Source organism: Carcharhinus amblyrhynchos, chromosome 7 (genome assembly GCF_965287045.1).
Source record: "Carcharhinus amblyrhynchos chromosome 7, sCarAmb.v2.hapA, whole genome shotgun sequence".
Lineage (NCBI taxonomy): Eukaryota > Metazoa > Chordata > Chondrichthyes > Carcharhiniformes > Carcharhinidae > Carcharhinus > Carcharhinus amblyrhynchos.
This window is the reverse complement of record NC_137330.1, coordinates 119976270-119999153: the sequence shown is the minus strand read 5'-3', so window position 1 is coordinate 119999153 and position 22884 is coordinate 119976270. Positions and strand designations below refer to the sequence as shown.

Here is a 22884-nt window from a genome sequence, read left to right as displayed (position 1 = left end):
TGTAACAGAAGTTGTAAAATGATTTTCCTAAAATAGAATTTTAATCATGCTGAAAGTAGGACTTCTCCATATTCAGTAAGTTTTTCAACTTATTACAACTACTTACAGGCATCATTGAAAGACTTATATTGCTACAGTGATGAGATACAACTTCAGAGCATTCAAAATGTTTTATAGTTAATAGAACAGGGTTCCCCAAATTTCACGAGCTGTGGAACTCTTCATGACCTAAACTCCTAATGACTAAGACCCTGACAGCTCTTCTGCCCAGCAACAGAGAGATTGAATAAATCAAATGGGCCAATCAGCATCCAGTGCTCCAAGAGACCTTGCTCTGAATAGTCTATATGTTTTCTCTAATTAGGTTAAAATTTTGAGCATTGGAACTAGTGTTTGCCTGTCATATAGTGGCCCTCAGCATCCCGGAGTCCCTGGAGACCCTTCAAGAATCCCTGCGATCCACAGCTCCCAGTTTGGGAACCCCTCTATTAGAGTGATATACTTTTAGACCCGAGTGTTAGTGCTGTTGTGATAGTTTGCTTTCTAGAATCCTCCTGCGTGCTTGACTACAGGACATTGATAATTGTTATAATCTAACTTGCAGTCAATTATTGTGTAGAGGTGCTGGCATTGGACTGGGGTAAACACACAGTAAGAAGTCTCACAACACCAGGTTAAAGTACAACAGATTTATTCAGTAGCAAACGCCTCCAGCTTTCAGAGCGCTGCTCCTTCGTCAGGTAGGTGGAAGTTCTGTTCACATAAGAACATAAGAAATAGGAGCAGGAGTAGGCCATCTAGCCCTTCGAGCCTGCCCCGCCATTCAATAAGATCATGGCTGATCTGTCGTGGCTCAGTTCCGCATTCCCGCCCTCTCCCCATAACCCTTAATCCCCTCGCTTACCAAAAACCCATCAACCCGCGTCTTAAAAATATTTAGCGAGGCAGCCTGCACCACCTCAACGGGCAGAGAATTCCAGAGATTCACCACCCTTTGAGTGAAGAAGTTCCTCCTCAACTCCGTTCTAAACCGCCCCCCCTTTATCTTGAGGCTGTGCCCCCTAGTCCTACTGTCCTTTCTGAGCGGGAAGAGTCTCTCCACCTCTATCCTATCCATCCCATTCATCATCTTATATGTCTCAATGAGATCTCCCTTCGTTCTTCTAAACTCTAACAAGTACAAGCCTAGTTTATTCAGCCTCTCCTCATAGCTCAACCCCCTCAACTCCGGTATCAGCCTAGTAAACCTCCTCTGCACTCCCTCCAAGGCCAAAATATCCTTGCGTAAGTGCGGCGCCCAAAACTGCACACAGTACTCCAGCTGCGGCCTCACCAATGCCCTGTACAGCTGCAGCAAGACCTCCCTACTTTTATATTCAATCCCCCTCGCTATGAAGGCCAACATCCCATTTGCCTTCCTGACCACCTGCAGCACCTGCAGGCTGGGTTTTTGCGACTCATGCACAAGGACCCCGAGGTCCCTCTGCACCGTCGCCTGCTGCAGTTTTTCGCCACGTAAGTAATAGTCCTTCCTACCATTATTCCTACCAAAGTGGACCACCTCGCACTTGTCAACATTAAATTCCGTTTGCAAACAGGGCATATAAGGACATGAACTCAATTTACAGAATAATGATTGGAATGTGAATTTTTACAGCTAATTATGTCTTGAAGGTAAGACAGTGTGAGTGGAGAGAGCATTAAGTACATGTTAAAGAGATGTGTGTTGTCTCCAGACAGGACAGTTAGTGAGATTTTGCAAGTCGAAGCAATTCGTGGGAGTTACAGATAGTGTGACATGAAACCAAGATCCCGGATGAGGCCATCCTCGTGTGTGGAACTTGGCTATCAAGCTCTGCTCAGCGACTCTGCGCTGTCGTATGTTGTGGAGGCTGCCTTGGACAATGCTTACCCAAAGATCAGAGGCCCATGACTGCTGAAGTGTTCCCCAACAGGAAGAGAACAGTCTTGCCTGGTGATTGTTGAGTGGTGTTAATTCATCCGTTGTCGTTGCATCTACATGGTCTCCCCAATGTACCAAGCCTCAGGTATCCCTTTGCTGCAGCATATCAGGTAGACAACATTGGCCGAGTTGCAAGAGTGTGTACCGTGTACCTGGTGGATGGTGTTCTCACGTGAGATGATGGCATTTGTGTCGATGATCTGGCACGTCTTGCAGAGGTTGCTGTGGCAGGGTTGTGTGATGTCGAGGTCACTGTTCTCCTGAAGGCTGGGTAGTTTGCTGCGGACAGTGGTCTGTTTGAAGTTGTGCAGTTGTTTGAAGGCAAGAAATGGGGGTGTGGAGCTGGCCTTGGTGGGAAGTTCGTCTTCACCAATGATATGTTGAAGGCTCATCAACTCATCGATCGACAGTTCCGACGCACCACAGCGAAAAACCACACCGACGACCTCAGAAGACAAACACGGGACACGGTGGACAGAGTACCCTTCATCATCCAGTACTTCCCCGGAGCGGAGAAGCTACGACGTCTCCTCTGGAGCCTTCAATGTATCATTGATGAAGACGAACTTCTCGCCAAGGCCATCCCCACACCCTCACCTTCAAACAACTGCACAACCTCAAACAGACCATTGTTCACAGCAAACGACCCAGCCTTCAAGAGAACAGTGACCACGACACCACACAACCCTGCCACTGCAACCTCAGCAAGACATGCCGGATCGTCGACATGGATGCCATCATCTCACATGAGAACACCACCCACCAGGCACACGGTACACACTCTTGCAACTCGGCCAACGTTGTCTACCTGATAGGCTGCAGGAAAGGATGTCCCAAGGCATGGTACATTGGGGAGACCATGCAGACGCTGCAACAACAGATGAATGAACACTGCTTGACAATCGTCAGACAAGACTGTTCTCTTTCTGTTGGGGAACACTTCAGCGGTCGTGGGCATTTGGCCTCTGATCTTCGGGTGAGCATTCTCCAAGGCGGCTTTCATGACACAGGACAGCGCAGAGTCGCTGAGCAAAGATTGATAGCCAAATTCTGCACACATGAGGACGGCCTCAACCGGGATCTTGGGTTCATGTCACACTATCTGTAACCCCCACGACTTGCCTAGACTTGCAAAATCTCACTAACTGTTCTGTCTGGAGACAATACACATCTCTTTAACCTGTGCTTAATGCTCTCTCCACTCACATTGTCTGTACCTTCAAGACTTATCTGTAAAAATTTGTATTCCAATCATTATTCTGTAAATTGAGTTTGTGCCTTTATGTGCCCTGTTTGTGAACAGAACTCCCACTTATCTGACGAAGGAGCAGCTTTCTGAAAGCTGGTGGCGTTTGCTACCAAATAAATCTTTTGGACTTTAACCTGGTGTTGTGAGATTTCTTACTGAGTCAATTATTGACCATTTAGTGAATTAACAGTGAATTAATAGCGCTGGTCGTAATTCTTCACGCTGGGTTTCAAGTTGCACATTCATGAAACATAGTGACCAATGATGTTTTCCAGAACAACCAAACCTGGCACAAAAAACAGATGAAATGACTGAACCATATGTTTAAAAGTCACCATAAGGCTGGTCTCAGTTGTGGAGATTTTTGTATCTGGTGCAAGTCAGTTGATTTCCACTTTTACAATTCTGTTGCCATTTGAAGGCACTCAATGTGATGGCTTTTCATGATTTCATTACATGCTATGGGGTCATCTGGAGCACCCCCTCCCTTCTATTTCTCATGTGACTTTATTATATTGCTGTCTTCTAACTATTCCTAGAATTTTTAAAATCTGATTTTGACCTCTGTAACCTCCCCTGCCTCAGCTCATCTGCTGAAACCCTCACTTTGACTTTGCCACCTCTAGACTTGGACTTTCCAACACATTCCTGTTTGACTTCCTATATTCTGCCCTCCTAAACTTGTCATCCAAAGCCCAAGTTCTAACTCGCGCAAGTCCTGTCCTTTGACTACCTTCGGCTTCACTTACCTACCCTGGCTGCTGGTCAAGCAAATACTTGATTTTAAAATTAAATTCTTAAAATTCTTGTTTTCAGATCGCTCTGTAGCCTTACCGTCTTTATAAGCTCCTCCAGCCCCACAATACTCTAAAATGCCGAAGATAGGGAATGCCAGCAGGCAGGTAATGCAAGCTATTAGGAAGACTAATTGAATGTTAGTCTTTATTGCAAGAGGGTTTGAGAACAGAAGTAATGAAATCTTGCTTCAATTGTATAGGGGCTTGGTTAGGCCGCACCTGGAGTACTACATGCAGTTTTGAACAAAGAATAAAGAAAAGTACAGCACAGGAACAGGTCCTTTGGCCCTTCAAGCTTGTGCCAATCATGATGCCCTAACTAAACTTAAAAAAAAACCTTCTTCCCCTTACTAGGTTTGTATCCTTCTATTTTCTCCCTATTCATGTGTCCATTCAGATGCCTCTTAAATATGGCTAATGTGCTTGCTTCCACCACCACCTCTGGCAGTGCATTTCAGGCACCTATCACTCCCTGCGTGAAAAACTTTCCTGCGCACTTCCCTTAAATATTCCCCTTCTCACTTTAAACCTGTGTCCCTTGTAACTCCCACCCTGGGAAAAAGCCTCTGACTATCCACCATGTCTCTGCCTGTCATAATTTTGTAGACCTTTATTTGCCTTGCCTCTGAAAGGACATTATTGCCATTGAGGGAGTACAGCAAAGGTTCACCAGACTCGTTCCGTGGATGGTGGGACTGTCTTATGAAGAGAGAGTGGGTAAACTGGGCCTGTGTTCTCTAGAGTTTTGAAGAATAAAGGGTGATCACATTGAATAGTGATAGACAGGGTAGATGCAGGTGAGATTTTTCCTTTGATTGCAGAGTCTAGAACCGGGGGCACAATTGCAAAATAAGGAGGATGCCACTTAGGACTGAGATGAGGAGAAATTTTTTTACAATCATAGAATTCCTACAGTGCAGAAGGAGGCCATTTTGCTCTTTGAGCCTGCACTGACAACTATCCCACCCAATCCATATTCCCACATATTTAGCCTGCTGGTCTCCCTAACACTAAGGTATAATTTTGCATGGCCTATCAACCTAACCCCACATCTTTTGAGTGTGGGGAAAAAACTAGAGCACCCGGAGGAAACCCAAGCAGACATGGGGAAAATGTGCAAACTCCACACAGATAGTGTTTACACAGAAGATTTTGAATCTACCCCAGAGGGCTATGGAAGCTCACTAATAGTTGATGTTAGAGATTGATAGATTTTTGATGACCAACAATGTAAAGGCGAATGAGTCTGTGTAAGAGGCATTGAAGTATCTGACCAGCCATGATTGTATTGAATGGCAGAGCTAAGCCAACTCCTATTACTACGTTCGTGTCGTCTAATTCTTGTCTTTTGAGCATCCTTGATTTTAGTCATTCTGGTTTTGGTGATCGTGTCTTCAGTTGCCAGGCCCTAAATTCTGGAATTTCCTTTTTAAGTCTCTCCACCACGCTACCTCTTTTTCCTCACCTTTGGCCATATGAGCTAATATCATTTCAGTGACCTTGTGCTAAATTTTGCTTTAGACATTCCCTTGATGCGATTTATTACTTCTGTCGCACCTTTAATGTAATGGTTTCAGTTGTTTGTCTAAATTTGGTTCTCCATTTCAGATTATGCAAGTATTCACACTGTCAATGAACACATGCTAGTGAATAAACTAATGAATCATTTCTTGCCAATTATTATAGCTGTCAGGTAACAAAACTCAAACTGATAATCAGGAACAGTTCGCAGCAAGTAAACATCCACTTTGTGAATAATTGGTACTTATGAGAATCTGACAAACAACCAACAAGCAAAAAGCAAAGTCGTAGCTGCTTCCTGATTATAAATTTAATGTTGAGGTAGTTGTCTGATATTGATCTAATTTGGTTTTAATTTGGAATTAGATTCCTTAGACAGCTGACGTTAACAGGATTAAATAATCAGTCTTTTGAGTAGGTTAAAGTGTGTACTTGAAATACGTACTCGTTTCTTCGGGATGGTATTGTTAGGATCCCAGACCAGAACCCCGAGGTTTATTATGAAGCCAGGCTAGACTCCAACAGTTTTTCTATTTTGGCATTGATTTGAAGATAAGATGTTTCACTCCAGGAGTAATTCCACTGACAAAACAGGGATTTTTATCATAAAACAAACATTATTTAATAACACAGTTTAACTATAACGCTAACAAATGAATCAGCTTAACCATTAACAGTTGAACAATATTTAAAAACGGAAAAAAAAAGCTTTACTTCCTAGTTTTTGCCTGTTCCAGTTAGTTTAGAAGAATGAGGGGAGATCTCATTGAGACGTATAAGATGATGAATGGGATGGATAGGATAGAGGTGGAGAGACTCTTCCCGCTCAAAAAAGACAGTAGGACTAGGGGGCACAGCCTCAAGATAAAGGGGAGGCGGTTTAGAACGGAGTTGAGGAGGAACTTCTTCACTCAAAGGGTGGTGAATCTCTGGAATTCTCTGCCCGTTGAAGTGGTGGAGGCTGCCTCGCTAAATATTTTTAAGAAGCAGGTTGATGGGTTCTTGATAAGAGAGGGGATTAAGGGTTATGGGGAGAGGGCGGGAAAGTGGAACTGAGCCACGACAGATCAGCCATGATCTTATTGAATGGCGGGGCAGGCTCGAAGGGCTAGATGGCCTACTCCTGCTCCTATTTCTTATGTTCTTATGTTCTTATGTTCAAATATGCCCCATTAATGCATAAGTCAAAGCCACTTAAAAAAAAATGTAGGTAGCAAGTGCAAGTCTTTAACTTCTTTTCAGAGAACGATTGAGTTCCAGAAGCATGCAAAATCCTTCTGACTTCAACCAGGTTTCAGCTGCAACTGAACTGCCTTTTGCAAAAGCTGTTTTATAGCAGCTTGTAGAGCCCCCATCCTCAAATATTTCCCAGCTGTTTTTCCTCTGCGACATACCTAGCTACTTCTCTTATCACATGACCCTGTCATCCAAGCCAATCAGAAATCCCAAGGAAACGCATTATTTATAAACAAAAATCCCTTTGCTTTCTCCTAAGAAACACTACTTAGTTAAAATGAGTAATTATTCTGCTCTCTCAGCATCTGAGCTGCTCCCATACGTACTGACTACCTTAGAAAAAAGCTGAACTTTGAAACATTCTCCTTAAACATAAGATATATTAATAGCACAGTATCATCTCGGTGTAGATGAACTAGGTATGTCACTTACTCTGGGAAGATGATGTTTGAGTGATCAACCTTTGTTCATAGAGGTGCTGACCATTTGTTCAAATTCTTTGCTCCTGAGTGTATTTGCTTTCTACCTTACTGTCTTCCTTAATTTTCGCCTTCCTTGGCCTATGATTGTTCACTCTTAACTTCTGTAACATTTCTTTCTTCATCAGATGAATCTGATTCCCAACATACGCTAAACAAAAAAAACTATTTATTCTACTACAAAAGCTGTTCCATAACAGCAAAAGCTGATATGAAGAGCACTGTTATATATCTTTAGTGGCCAAAGAAACCTTTAGTTCGATCCCTGGTTCAGGCTGGATAGACTGGGACTTTTTTCTCTGGAGTGTAGAAAGCTGAGGGATGATTTTACAGAGGTCTATAAAATAAAGAGGGCCACAGATCAGCTAGATAGTCAATATATTTTCCCAAAGGTAGGGAAGTCTAAAACAAGAGGGCATAGGTTTAAGGTGAGAGGAGAGAGATACAAAAGTTTCCAGAGGGGCATTTTTTTCACACAGAGGGTGGTGAGTGTCTGGAACAAGCTGCCAGAGATGGTAATAGAGGTGAGTACAATTTTGTCTTTTAAAAAGCATTTAGATAGTTACAGAGGTAAAATGGATATAGAGGGAAATGGACTAAATGCAGGCAATTGGGACTAGCTTAGGGGTTTAAAAAAAAGGGTGGCATAGATGAGTTGGGCCAAAGGGCCTGTTTCCATGCTGTAAACCTCCATGACTCTATTGACCAATCTAAAAAAAAATTGTCCTTCTGCCGTCAGTCATGTCACGCAGCTCTATTGGTACCTCTGATAACCTCCGAAACAGTGAAGCATGTCTGGTGGGAAGTGGGCTTGATTGGTGGGTTGTCTTCTTTCAGAAGTAAGAAATGATCTGTTGAAAGCTTCATGGTTAGTCCTTTTTCCAGCATTCAGTTTTGACTGCTGACTCAATTTTGGGGGACTCATTTAAGACAATTCTCCTACACAATGCCTGCCTGCTATGTTGTTAGCACCACCAGCTGTTTGATTTATTTATGCAGGCATAGTTGGAATCAATTATGTTTTCTCTTCCGGAATGAAGTAACTAAATAAACACAAAATATTGAAAAAAGGCATTTAAATAGTTGTGATCTTATTTTAAATTTTTTCTTGGTTTGATAATCCTCTCAGAGTACAATTCTTCTCATTAATATTGAGCCACAGTTATGTAGCCAGTAGCTCCATACATGAGAGGCCTTTGCTTACTTTGTGATTGATTTTGGCTGAAAATTGGTGTTTTGTCTCAAAACTTGTTTTTCTCCTTTTTCTCTTATTCCAGTAGCAACAAATGAGCAAGTTGCACTGTTGGGTTACACAATATGCAAGGGAAAGTGGCTATCTAGTAGAGTGGGACAAAGGGATGCAAGGAAAGTAATGATCTACAAAAAATATGAAAAAGAAACGTGCAAGAGATATCAAAGGTGCCAGGAAATATTTTTTATAAATTAGAGGAATATGGGCCTATTAAAGATGAATGCAAGCGCAACTGCAATGGATAATGGTAGACTTGTTACAAAAATACTCTGCATCCGTTTTGACTGGAGGACCCCAGCCTGAGTTTGTGCAAGCATTTGTGCAATACACTGGGTATTTAGAATTGGTCTTTGAAGTCAGTAGTTACAATCCAGAAGAATAGATTTAAAACAAACTTGACCCAGATATGAGGGCAATTGTTGTTTCCTGGTTGCCTGCATGGCCAAGACATGGAATAAATGATATGGAGAGGTGATGCTCTGTGAGTGACAGGGTGAGGAAGACCTTTCACAAAAGACTGTACTCACCAGAGATTTTTTTTACCAGAGATTGTGCTGGAGGTGACTCAGGTTCAACAGGCAGGTGTCACTGAGCTATGTGGCCACCTGCATTTTGACTTGGAGTCTCATGCCAAGGTGAGGACAGACTTTTCAATGTCATGCTGCCTTAGTGTCATGCAGCATTACCCACTACTCTAGTGATTGGAGCATAGTTGATGGAAGGCTGCAGTTGGTTTTGGTTTTGGGAAAAGTTAATTTTTTGTCCACCTGTTTGCTAAAGCTCCTCCGTGTGCTGTTTTGTTTCTTTTATTAGCTCACAGATTCCAGGTTTCCTGATCATGAAATCCAGTCTTAACTGTCCCATCTAATGGGGAAGCTGGTGCATTGCTGATCAGTGAGCACATTTATTTTTCCACCGTAGCTGGCAACTGTATAAATTCCAAACAATGTGCCAAACCTCTGCCACTTAAATATCTCTGGAAAGTACAGTACCGTTTTAGTAGCTTAGCACTGAGTGCACAGCCTTTAATGGCTCGGAGCTCTTTTCACATGAGAAAAATGCTGGAAGTGTTTTACACAAACTGAGTCATTTATGTTCTGATGAAGTGTTTGCCTTTTTTTCCCCATGAATCTTTCACAGGATTATATATTATGAGTAATTATCTATCATTCATAATCTCTTACAGCTGTATGCTTTTGACTAATAGCCTTCTGTCTGACCTGCCTGATATATACATATATAATTCCTGCAACATCTTTTTCTCAGAAAAATTACTTTTTTTTAATGATGTTGACTTTTCAAATCTGGTGGGTTGTGCATGTTGCTATGAAGTCATGTTGCAATCAACTGAAACTCTGAAGAGTCATGCAGAGTCATAACATTAACTTCTGTTTCTCTGTCCACAGATGCTGTCAGACTTTCTGAGTTTATCCAGCATCTTTTTTTATTTCAGATTTCCAACATCTGCACTATTTTGCTTTTATACAATTGCAACTACTAACCTCCAATTGGCCACTTGCAGTGTACTTCTTTATCGGTTGTTTGATTGATGAGATCAGGCTGACCTTCTGTTGTCTGACAATGGAAATCCCTTGGCCATGCCTCCATTATTCAAACAGTCTGATTGCTACAAGGGAAAGATTTGATCTAGTCGTTCTGTCAAGTTGTGTTCATCTTCAATAAATTTCATTTCATTCCAGCTTTTGAATCCACATTTAAGCTTATGGTCTTTTCAAATAAAGCCAACCAATTCTGTCATTTGCTTCTGCCTCTGAGTATGTTTCTAAAACCTGAGTGAAGGATTGGGATAGTTGCAACAAAGAACAGTAGTAGGTAATTCAGCCTCTCGAGCCTGATCTGCCATTCAATACAATCATGGCTGATCTGATCTCGGCCTCATCTCCAACTTTTTGCCCACCTCCTGTAACCCTTCATCCCGCTATTAAAAATCTAAATCTATCTCTTCAAATTTTAGTTTTTCAGCATCCACTGCATTTTGGGGTAGAGAATTCCACAGATTCATGACCCCTTGAATGAAATAATTCCTCCTCATTTCTGTTTTAAATATGCCACCTGTCAGCCTAAAACTGTGGCCCCTCATTCTGAAAGGTGAGACATTTGCTCTCCTTCCACCCTGTCAATTCCCTATAGCATCTTACATCCCTCAGTTAGTACTCCCCTCATTCTTCTAAACCCTGGCGAGTATAAGCCTAAATTGCCCAATCTCTCTTCATAAGACAAGTCCTTCGTCCTTGGAATCAATCTAATGAACCTTCTCTGAACTGCCTCTAATGTATTTACATCCTTCCTCAACTAAGAGGACCAAAACTGTGCGCAGTACTCCAGATGCAGTCTCGCCAGTGCCCTATACAGTTGCAACAGCACTTCTCTCCTTTTATACTTTGTGCCAAAATTCATAAATGAACTAGTCAAGTATACATTTTTACAACTTTGAATTCATTCAGGTGCCAGGAAGTTATCCATTTCCTTTTTGAAATCCCTTAAAGTTTCCTGTTCCACCAGGTGCAATACCAGTTTTTTTTTGTATGTTGAACTTTTCCCTCAAGTCATTTTGCCTAAATTCCCTGCTGACAGTTTTCCCTCCTTGAATTTATGAATGGTAATTTCCCATCATTTTGCCATCCCCATCTTCCTATGACCATTAATAATGTACCCCAGAATTGTTTCAAACAATTGTAAGACTTACTTTTCTGCCATTAGACAACTCATCCCTAGCCCCTTTTGGAATACTGAGGTTATGGTTACCATTTTAACATCCTTTGAATTCTGCTGTCCAGTGAGTTTTGGAAAATATCTACAGTCACCTACAACCCCGAGAGAAAATAAAACATTTTGAATAATCCTTTTAATGATCCACTGATAATTTTTCTGTTTTCTCAGAGATTGCAGTTGAAAGGTGTTAATTAGAAGCTGCTGCGGCTTTCCTAGTACATAGCAGGGAAATGCTTGGAGATGTACTGAGCCATGCACACCAGTTAGAGATTCACTCCCTAGTGCTTTATTAGCTATGTAATAATCTCTGCCAGTTGTAAGCTACCTTTGTGAAATAAGGTCTCTGAATTTGTGGGTCCACAGTCAACCCCCTCAGGGTAAACAAGTATTGGGGCAGTAAGCCAGGATGCTCAGTGCTGTTCCTGATTGGTATTTGAGTGTGCTGAGTCACTATTCAGAAAGTAAGAGGTGGGCTTTTTGTCTCCTACGAGGATATCTTGCAAATGCTTGAATAGATTGTTTCTTTGACCAACAACAACTTACATTTATATATGTGTGTCTTTAAATGTAGCAAAGTATCTCTTATCAGGAATAAACATTTTGACACCAAAACCGTTTAAGGGGAGACAGCGGTAAGAGGGTGATGTTACTAGGCTAGTAATTCTGAGGCCCAGGCTAACGCTCTGGGGAGATGGCTTTGTATCCCAGCATGTCAGCTGGTGGAATTTAAATTCAATTATAAAATCTGGAATTAAAAGCTAGTCTCTGTAATTGTGACCATAAAGCTAATTGGAATCTCATTTTCCTATATCAACAGTATGTACTTTAAATGTACTTCATTGACTGTAAGGTGCTTTGATGTTCTGTGATCATGAAAGGAGCTACAGAAATGCAAGTCTGTCTTTGTAGGGCTTGACGTGGTTATACAGATGGGTGGGAGAGGTACTACAGAGGAATTTAAAACAAGGGTGGATATTTTAAAATTGTAGTGATCATCAACTTTTTTTTTCGAGCAGTTAAGTTTAACAATTAATTAGAGGGTGCATGCACCAGGATTTGCTAAATACTCGTGTTCTATTTGATAGTATATCTTCTATAATGAAACTCCTGTAAAACAAATTAACAGTTTTGACTTTTGAGTGGTTCTGTTGAGCCTATTGATGGAACAAATTGCTCCGTTAGTTGTATCTCATGAGTATTATCTCATGCAGTTCTTGTGTCAATTTGGCATGAAAAGAAATCCAAAATTGTTTTTCCATTTTTAAAATGGACTTTCTGCTGAGCCAAAGAAGTATGGCTCCTACAAATCACATGACCACAGGATTGGGCCTTTGTCCTGGATGCTACCAACATGAGTTGCAAGAACAACACAATCCTCCTCCCATCATTGTAGAATTCATAGTGCTTGTTGATTCTTTGCTTGGTGTTGCAGATAATGTTGTAAACTAAGTGCTATATCTGGGTTTGAACAAAGTAGCAAATGTTGATTTTTTCTGAGGCAGTTCAAAGTAATGTGATTTTCTTTTTAAAGAGCTCACACACTGCTAATTGCTGATAAAATGGTATTTATTGGTTTGAGTCTTCAAGTGTGAGTATGCAAGATGGTATTCATGAAGCAATTGAACAAAGAACAGTACAACACAAGTTCTCCAAGCCTACACCAATTATGATGCCTGCCTAAACTAAAACTGTATGCACTTATGGAGTCTGTATCCTCCCAGTCCCATCCTATTCATGTATTCATCTAGATGCCACTTAAATACCACTATTGTAACTGCTCCCACCACCTCCCTGAGCAGTGCGTTCTAGACATTCACCACCCTCTGTGTAAAAGACTTGCCTCTAAACTTTTCCCCACACACCTTAAACTTATGTCCTCCCAGTATTCGACTTTCCTACCCTAGGAAAGAGCATCTGACTATCCACTCTGTCCATGCTCATAATTTTGTAAACTTCTATCAGGTTGCCCCTGGAACCTATTGTAGATATATGGAGGAGTATAGACTGTGCAGGTGACGTGGGGAAAGGGTCAGAGGTGCTTTTGCTTTGTGTGAAGTCCTTGAAGTAGAAGCAAAGATGTTAACTAATGTTACAGAAAGAGGTCTGATGTAAAGTCCAAACTTGAAACGTTAGCTCTGTTCCCTCTCCACAGATGCTGTCAGACTTCTAAGATTTTCCTGCATTTTTGTTTTTGTTTCAGATTCCAGCCTCCATGGTATTTTGTTTTTAACTAAAGCTTAGTTGATAATAGGCTTGTTTCTGAGTCGTAAGGTCATGGGTTTAAGGATTTGAGGATATAATCTAGGCTTAAACTTCACGACAGAGGCAATTCTGCGTTGCTGCCGTTTGCCATTTTCCTGTGAGGTATTGAATGAAAGTGTTTAGCTTCCCTCAGTTTGCTGAAAAAGATCTCACAGCAGTATTCAAAGAAAAGCAGACAGCTGTTCAGGTATCCTGCTCAGCATTCCTCCCTCAAAGAGTTGCATTTGCCTATACAGTGGTGGAAGTCATTAATTACTTGTGAAGCATTTTGAGACATTCTGAAGATGTTTTCTTCTATTTGTCATTGGAACAAATTTATTTGTTCATCGCTGGCTTTCCAGGGTTGTTTGTCCCAATTTTGTTTTCCTAATTGCCCCAGCTTGGTAGTGCTGAGCCACCTTCTTTACACACTGCAGATCTTGTGGTGTTGGTGCTGCCAGGGAGTGCCAGAATTTTGATCTAGCAACGATGAAGGAGCAGTGATATAGTTCCAAGTCAAGATGGTGTGTGACTTGGAGGGCAAATTGCAGGTAGTGACGTTCCCATTGTAGTGCTGGTGGTGGTGCTGTTCTTCCAAGTGGTAAAGGTCACAGGTTTGGAAGGTGTTGATGAGGGTGTCTTGGGGAGTTGCTGCAGTGCATCTTGGAGATGGCAGACACTGCAGCCACTGAGTGTTCGTGGTGGAGGGAATGTTTAAGGTCTTGTTTAGATGCCATTTTGCCCTGGATGGTGTCAAGCTTTTTGAGTATTGTTGGAACTGAACTTATCCAGGCAAGCGATGAGTATTTCATCACACTCCTGACTTCTAAATGGTGGATAGGTTTTGGAGACTGAGGAGGTGAGTCACTGTCCTGAGCTTGTAGCTACGGTATTTATATAGCTGGCACAATTAAGTTTTTTTCTTAGTCACTCCTGGGTGGGGATTCTATGATGGTAATGTCATTGAGTATCAAGGTGGTAGTTCGTCTGTGTCTTATTGGAGATGGTTGTTGCTTGGCACTTGTGTGGCATGAATGTTACTTCCCACTTAACGGCCCAAGCCCGGATGTTGTCCAGGGACTGTTGTTCAGTATCTGAAGATTTATGAATGGTACAGAACACTGTAACCATTAGCAAACATCCCCACTTCCAACCTTTTGTTCAAGGGAATGACATTGATCATTGATAAGATGCTATATAAATTCTAGTTCTCATTTTGTAATATGGATCTTAGTAATCTTCTGTAATTGAACATAGAACATTACAGCGCAGTACAGGCCCTTCGGCTCTTGATGTTGTGCTGACCAGTGGAACCAATCTAATGACCCGCTAACCTAAACTATTCCAATATTATCCATATGCCTATCCAATGATCATTTGAACGCCCTTAAAGTTGGCGAGTCCACAACTGCTGCAGGCAGGGCATTCCACACCCTTACTACCCTCTGAGTAAAGAACCTACCTCTGACATCCATCCTATAATTATCACCCCTCAATTTAAAGCTATGTCCCCTCGTGTTAGCCATCACCATCCAAGGAAAAAGGCTCTCACTGTCCACCCTATCTAATCCTCTGATCACCTTGTATGCCTCAATTAGGTCACCTCGTAACCTTCTTCTCGCTAACCTCAAGTCCCTCAGCCTTTCCTCATAAGACCTTCCTACCATACCAGGCAACATCCTGGTAAACCCCCTTTGCACCCTTTCCAATGCCTCCACATCTTTCTTATAATGCGGCGACCAGAACTGTACGCAATACTCCAAGTGTGGCCACACCAGAGTTTTGTACAGTTGCAACATGATCTCACGGCTCCGAAATTCAGTCCCTGTACCAATAAAAGCTAACACACTGTACGCCTTCTTAACAACCTTATCAACCTGGGTGCCAACTTTCAGGGATCTATGCACATGTACACCGAGATCTCTCTGCTCGTCAACACTACTAAGGGTCCTTCCATTAGCTCTATATTCTGTACTCCTGTTACTCTTACCAAAGTGAATCACCTCACATTTTTCCGCATTAACCTCCATTTGCCACCTCTCAGCCCAGCACTGCAGCTTACCTATGTCCCTGTGCAAACTGTAACATCCATCCTCACTGCCTACAACTCCTCTGACTTTAGTGTCATCCGCAAATTTACTAACCCATCCTTCTACACCTTCATCTAGGTCATTTATAAAAATGACAAACAGCAGTGGCCCCAAAACAGATCCCTGAGGCACACCACTAGTAACTGAACTCCAGGTTGAATATTTCCCATCAACCACCACCCTCTGTCTTCTATCAGCTAGCCAATTCCTGATCCAAACTGCTAAATCACCCTCAATCCCATGCATCTGTATTTTCTGCAGTAAAATTGTATTTATCTTTAATTAAGATAATTTATTTACACCACCTTGTTTTTTCTTTGTTGCAGGTTGCTGTTGTGAAGTTAAAAAATGTTGAAAAGGTTTTTGCCATGAAGATCCTCAACAAATGGGAGATGCTGAAGCGAGCAGAGGTATGTCCACAAGGAACAATTATGGAACTGAATCCATTGATCTTGTAGTCCAGTTTGAAACATACTTGGCAAGTCAGCTCTGATTCGCCAAGGCTATGACGAAAAGCTTCTACACCCTTTTCAGCAATATTCAGATTCTCCAATTCTTCATGTGGAAGAATGTGAACTTTGTGCTTTTGTCGGTAAAGCCTAATTTAATTCTAATAATAACTAGACCTGATCTGAACAGAGAAGCAGTAGTAACCCATTCAGCCCGTGAGCCAGTTCCACTATTCAATTATATCATGGTCATTCTGTATCTTAACTTAGTTCTGTAACTTCAGTCCCCACATTGAATAACACATTGAAGCAAGCCTGAATGTTCATTTTTAAGCTGCACTTGTGGTGTGGTACACAAAAGAACAAAGGAATGTTTAAAATTTGTATCTTGTAAAATTACACTTAGCACATCGGATGTTCAAGTTTCAAGTATCATTTCAAATATTATACAAGTTCAAAGGTATCCCAATGCAGTCTACTTTATTACATGTGTATTTACAAGCACTCATCACAGTGGATGACTTATGTTGTATGGCATTAAGTCACCACAGATCAGGAAGTTCCAAGGATCGCTCTCATTGCTGTACTAACTTAGCTGGTCATTGCGCTGATACAAGTTGCTACAACTATTGCAACATACCTGGGCTAAATGGATGCAGAAAGTGGTAGACGCCTTGCTTCTAATTATTCCCTTGTTAAATTTGCTGGAAAACAGCAAAACAGCGTATAGAGCTCCAGTGAAGCAGAACCAAGCTATTCTGCAGAGATTCCATTGCTAAATAGCTTTTCTAAACATTTCTGATCAAGATGTAATGATGCAACAAGCACACATATATTGTCCAATTCTAGTTGCCCTGACAGGCTGAGCAGCATTCTGGAATGCTGATGGCCTTTGGTGAGAAATTTAAGAATTTTGATTCCCCAAAGATGAAGAAATTATCTCTGTTTATTGTGTGATTTGTAAATGATAGTCTCATGCCCTTGCTGCTCTTGTTCTTTAGCTACACATAGGAAGAATGTTCTGAGAGAAGAAAAGCTGCAGGACAGCTGCTGATATCCAGCTAGTTATATTCCAGTGTGAATCAGTGCAGAGAGTTACTGATATCCAGTTAGTTATATTCCAGAGTGAATCACTGTGAGAGTTACTGATATCCAGTGAGTTATATTCCAGTGTGAGTCACTGCAGGGAGTTGCTGATTATCCAGTGAGTTATATTCCAGTGTGAATCACTGTAGGTGTTACTGATATCCAGTGAGTTATGTTCCAGTGTGAATCACTGAAGAGAGTTACTGATATCCAGTGAGTTATATTCCAGTGTGAATCACTGTGAGAGTTATTGACATCCAGTGAATTATATTCCAGTGTGAATCATTGTGGAGAGTTATTGATATCCCATTAGTTACATGTCAGATTGAATCACTGCAAAGAGTACTGTTATCAGCTTGTTATATTCCAGTGTGAATCACTGCAGGGAGTTACTGATTAGCCAGTGAGTTGTATTCCAGTGTGAATCACTGCAGAGAGTTACTGATATCCAGTGAGTTATATTCCAGTGTGAATCACTGTGCACCTGATAGATGTACTCCAGGGTGAATCGTTGCTGATACTGTGGGAAGAATATGATTTTTCTTGAAATGGTTGCGTTATTTGAATCCTTCTTCACAGTATATAAAACAAACACTATGTTTAGGCAACTAGTTTATTTTTGTTCACTGAAAATTGGAGCTATTTGTATTGAAGAGATTGCATTCTGTTGCATCATGTTAAACCTTGCATGCTTTTTCCATTCTTTACCCATGGGTCAATTAGTTCTTGTACCTTGTCTCTGGAGTCAGCAAGAAGACTTTTTTTAGCTTGTTAAACAAAAATTCCTTTTTCTGTCTTAGTGAGAACCATCTGAAAATGCAAGCAATTGTCAGATTGTGGGGAAGGATTATCTTGAATGCCAGCTGAATTGTGAGCTATATTTGATCCAAGTTAGATTCTAAAAAAAAGTTAAAATGTTTTGGCCTGATGTCCAATTTCAAGTAAAGCTATCATTAACTTGTCTGATGTGTACAATTGAATTGCAATTTTGAAAAGAAATGGAATCAGATTAGTTGTCTGTTATTTTCCAGCTGGTACAATTTGTCATATTTCCAAGTAATTTGTGATGACATATTGCTCGTGTTTTGGTTTGAAAAAAATCTGATGATACAGATTGGATTGGGGCAGTAGTTTGGGAGGGAGAGTGAGAACTGGTGTGGATAATTGGATTTGTTGCCATTAAGGAGGCTGATTGGTTATGGATATGCCTTCCTCACAGTAAATATCACAAAGCAGAAGCATTTTTAAACCCAACCTTATATTGCGTTGCTGCATTTTAATCATGCTTTATAACCAAAAGTGAATGAGTAAGAAAATATTAATTATATGCACTATAATGCATCTAAACTCTTTGGTTATGAATTGGAGTTAATTTGAAGGCCAGTCCCTCTGTTACCCGTCCAAATAATTGTGGCTTCACCTTCTGCCTGGATCTCCCTGGTATTCACCATTTGGCCTCGATCTTTTGCCCTTACTAGTCTGATGTTGTATCTGCCAAATGGCACCTGAGCCTATCTGTCTCAGGATGATTCACCCTTGGATTTATCCCCTCTATAGTGAGTGAACATTCTCTGGTTAACCATGAATCCTGCATTCCCTGTCATTCTGGTAAAGTGAAATGATGTTCAAGTTAGTACCCTAACCACGTTTCCACACTCTAGCCATCCATCCAATTGAGCTAACTGACCTCTGATGCCTGCACTTAAAAGCAATAACTTCAGCTTAGGTGAATTTAGACATTTCTCAGACTATATATATCCTACTCTACTTGATCTTGTCTAATTTTGTGTTTAACTTGCATATTACTTTTTAATCCAGACTGCCTGTTTTCGAGAGGAGCGGGATGTGTTGGTAAATGGAGACAGCCAGTGGATTACCACATTGCACTATGCCTTCCAGGATGAAAACTATTTGGTGAGTTCAAACCTAGAGTGTAATTTCCCTTGTGCCAGTTTTGAGTTGATTTATAATTCATTTTAAAATAATTTGTTCCGCAGTTTAGCTGTTCTGCACAGCAGACCGCTTGCTGGTCACATGGTAAACGTCTGATTGCTACTAGCCTTTGTTATTATACCCTACCATTGGCAGGAAGTACCCAACAGCAGTCTGAGCTGACTCTTCCTTTGTGGAGCAGTACTTCCTTCCACCTGATCCATCTCTTCCTTCCCATACCCAGCACCCAGAAGGAGCTGATGGCATGTGCAGCTACAGACAATAAACTAAATCCTATTCTGCAGTGTAATGTGATCGTAGACTGCCTTTTAAGTTGAACTGTCCTTTCAAGAGTGTGACTGGCTGTATAAGGATGACTACCTTTCAAAGACTATCTCAGTATTTATAATATAGATAATAATTATGCATTCAGCTTCTTTAGTTACCATTTCATTTTTTGCATTGTGGAATTTGAACGGAGTGAGGATACAGAAGGAAAAGCATCCTTGTTGTTTTGACCACAAGTTGCCCCAAAACAATTTACAGCCATTGCAGGGAAGTCAGTGCTATCACTAGAGGAGACCTGGCTTGATGGCCACACTGGGGTGGGCTCAGAGGCTGTTAAAGTCCCACAGATAGTCAGGGCATGGCTGGGCAGTGTCCATCTGCCAGGCACAGTGCCAAGGGGTGATGCCTGAGTGAGACTATAATGGGGGAGGCCAAAAGAGAAAATGCTGGCAGCACCTGTAAGGAGAGAAAAGAGCTGATGTACCTGACCTGCTGAGATATGCCAACATTTTCTCTTTTGGTTTCAGCTTCCAACATCCATAGTAATTTGCTTTTATGATGAGGGAGGGCTTGTTGGCGGCCATGAAGAGGAGATATGTCGGGGGTCCTGAAGGGTGAGAGAGTGTAGATGCTGGCGATCCGTGTAGAGAAAGGGGTGGGTAAACGTGTCGCTGATGGAGAGGGGTCCCAAATGTCTGTGGGGGGAGGGAGAGGCTGCCCAGAGCCCAATTGCTTTGAGGTTGGGCATGTTTAGGCCCTGTCCCTCCCAGAACCAGTGCACAACTCACCACTCTCCCCAAAATGACAAGTGTAGGACAATTGCAGCTTGGTCCACACTGGTTGCTCTCAGGTTTTCTTGCCTTTATGCCATACTAGGCTGATACCGGAGATGAGGGGGTTGGACTGTGAAGAGAGACTAAATAGACTGGGTCTGTACTCGTTGGAGTTTAGAAGAATGAGGGGGGATCTTATAGAGACGTCTAAGATAATGAAGGGGGTGGATAGGGTAGAGGTAGAGACATTCTTCCCGCTCAGAAAGGACACCAGGACTAGAGGGCACAGCCTCAAGATAGGAGGGGGGGGGGCGCAGTTTAGAACGGAGTTGAGGAGGAACTTCTTCACTCAAAGGGTGGTGAATCTCTGGAATTCTCTGCCCGTTGAAGTGGTGGAGGCTACCTCGCTAAATATATTTAAGTCACGGGTAGATAGGTTTTTGGTAGGCAAGGGAATTAAGGGTTATGGGGAGAAAGCGGGAAAGTGGAACTGAGCCACTTCAGATCAGCCATGATCTTACTGAATGGCGGGGCAGGCTCGAAGGGCTAGATGGCCTACACCTGCTCCTATTTCTTATGTTCTTACTTGGTTTCTTTTTGAAAGAATTGTGGCCCTGGACTGTATTTCAGAGTGTTAGAGGAATTCCATCACTAATGGCTCTGCCGTAATGTCTGGATTTAATGGGAGAACATTGAACAAAGCTAGAGCTCTTCTTGAAGCCAGCTCCACAAGCAAACCTCCTGCAAAATCAGCTTTGATGGACTTGAACACTGTGTCCAGATGGCCAAAACAGCATCTCTCTCACCAGCTTTAGTTTTCTAAATTGCAATGGCAAATGTTCCAGGAAATAACATAGAAAATGTCTATAGGCCCCCGAATAATGATCTGGAGGTGGGGCGGGCTGTTAACGCGCAAATAAGTGCGGCGTGCAGGAATGGGACGGCCGTAATTATGGGGGATTTCAATCTGCATATTGATTGGTCGACCCATGTTGGACGCGGTGGGCTCGAGGAGGAGTTCTTGGAACGCTGCCGGGATAGTTTCCTTGAACAGTGTGTGTTGGAACCGACGAGGGAGCGAGCTATCTTGGATCTGGTGTTATGTAATGAGGCGGGTAGAATTAGGGACCTTGCGGTGAAGGATCCTCTTGGGGAGAGTGATCATTGTATGATGGAGTTTCTGGTGCTGATGGAGGAGGAGAAAGTGGGTTCCCGGACACACGTCCTTTGTTTGAACAGAGGGGAGTACGGTAGGATGAGAGAAGAATTGGCGAATGTGGACTGGGGGAGCGCGTTGGAAGGTAGGTCTGCTGAGGAGTAGTGGAGGATCTTTAAGGACATCTTTCTTGGTGCTCAGCAGAAATTTATTCCGATGGTCAAAAAGGACCGTAGGAGGAGAGGTAATCAGCCGTGGATAACGAAGGAGGTGAAGGAAAGTGTTAAATTAAAAGTGGAGGCGTTTAGGGTAGCTAAGAGTAGTGGGCGAGAAGAGGCTTGGGAGAGGTTTAAATGTCAACAAAGATTGACAAAGAAGTTGATAAAGAAGGGTAGGAGAAACTATGAAGCTGGGCTAGCGCTTAATATAAAAAAGGATAGCAAGAGTTTTTATAAATATATGAAAAGGAAGAGGCTGGCTAGGGTGAATGTTGGACCCTTAGAGGGTGAGAAGGGGGACTTAGTGGTAGGGGATGGGGATATGGCTGAGGTCTTGAATAACTTTTTTGTTTCGGTCTTCATGGAGGAGGACGTGATTAATTTCCCGGGTGTTAGCGATGGAAAGGTGGTAGGACTGGAGGGTCTCAATGACATTACTGTTACTAGAGAGGCGGTGCTCGACAGACTGGAGGGGCTGATTGTGGACAAGTCCCCAGGACCGGATGGAATGCATCCGAGGGTTCTGAAAGAATTGGCGGAGGTGATAGTGGATGCCTTGGTGGTTATTTTCCAGACGTCGCTGGATTCTGGGGAAGTGCCGGAAGATTGGAAAATGGCTAATGTTACGCCGTTGTTTAAGAAGGGTACCAGGCAAAAGGCAGGGAATTATAGGCCTGTTAGTTTAACGTCTGTTGTAGGTAAAATGTTAGAATCTGTCATCAAGGAGGAAATAGCGAGGCATCTTGAGGGGAATTGCTTGATAGAGCAGACGCAGCACGGTTTCGTTAAAGGGAAGTCGTGTCTGACAAATTTACTGGAGTTCTATGAGGATGTGTCTAGGGCGGTGGATAAAGGAGAGCCGGTGGATGTGGTCTTTCTTGATTTTCAGAAGGCGTTTGACAAGGTACCTCACAAGAGGTTATTGCAGAAGGTCAGGGGACGTGGAGTTGGGGGTAGGGTGTTAGCGTGGATAGAGGATTGGTTGTCAAATAGGAGGCAGAGAGTGGGGGTGAATGGGTGCTATTTGGATTGGCGGTTGGTGATTAGTGGAGTGCCCCAGGGGTCGGTGCTGGGGCCTCAGCTATTTACCATTTATATAGATGATCTGGAAGAGGGAACCGAGTGTATGGTGTCGAAATTTGCTGATGACACCAAGATTGGTGGAACGGCAAATTGTGTGGAGGGTGGGGAGAGTCTGCAGAAGGATCTAGATAGGCTGGGCGAATGGGCCAGGAACTGGCAAATGGAATTTAATGTTGGCAAGTGCGAGGTGGTCCACTTTGGTAGGAATAATGGTAGGAAGGATTATTACTTACATGGCGAAAAACTGCAGCAGGCGACGGTGCAGAGGGACCTCGGGGTCCTTGTGCATGAGTCGCAAAAACCCAGCTTGCAGGTGGTCAGGAAGGCTAATGGGATGC

General features: G+C 42.4%; 1 protein-coding gene across 9 annotated transcripts in view; it reads left to right on the top strand.

The window, feature by feature from the left end:
* The window catches only part of LOC145345245 (serine/threonine-protein kinase MRCK alpha-like), a 545867-nt gene that overhangs the window by 240516 nt on the left and 282467 nt on the right, over positions 1-22884 (top strand). For all 9 annotated transcript variants that reach the window (XM_080193034.1, XM_080193032.1, XM_080193031.1 and 6 more), the window contains exons 3-4: positions 15888-15971; positions 18915-19010. In XM_080193034.1, the coding sequence (XP_080049160.1) occupies positions 15888-15971; positions 18915-19010 (180 nt within the window). The remainder of the gene's footprint in view (positions 1-15887; positions 15972-18914; positions 19011-22884) is intronic.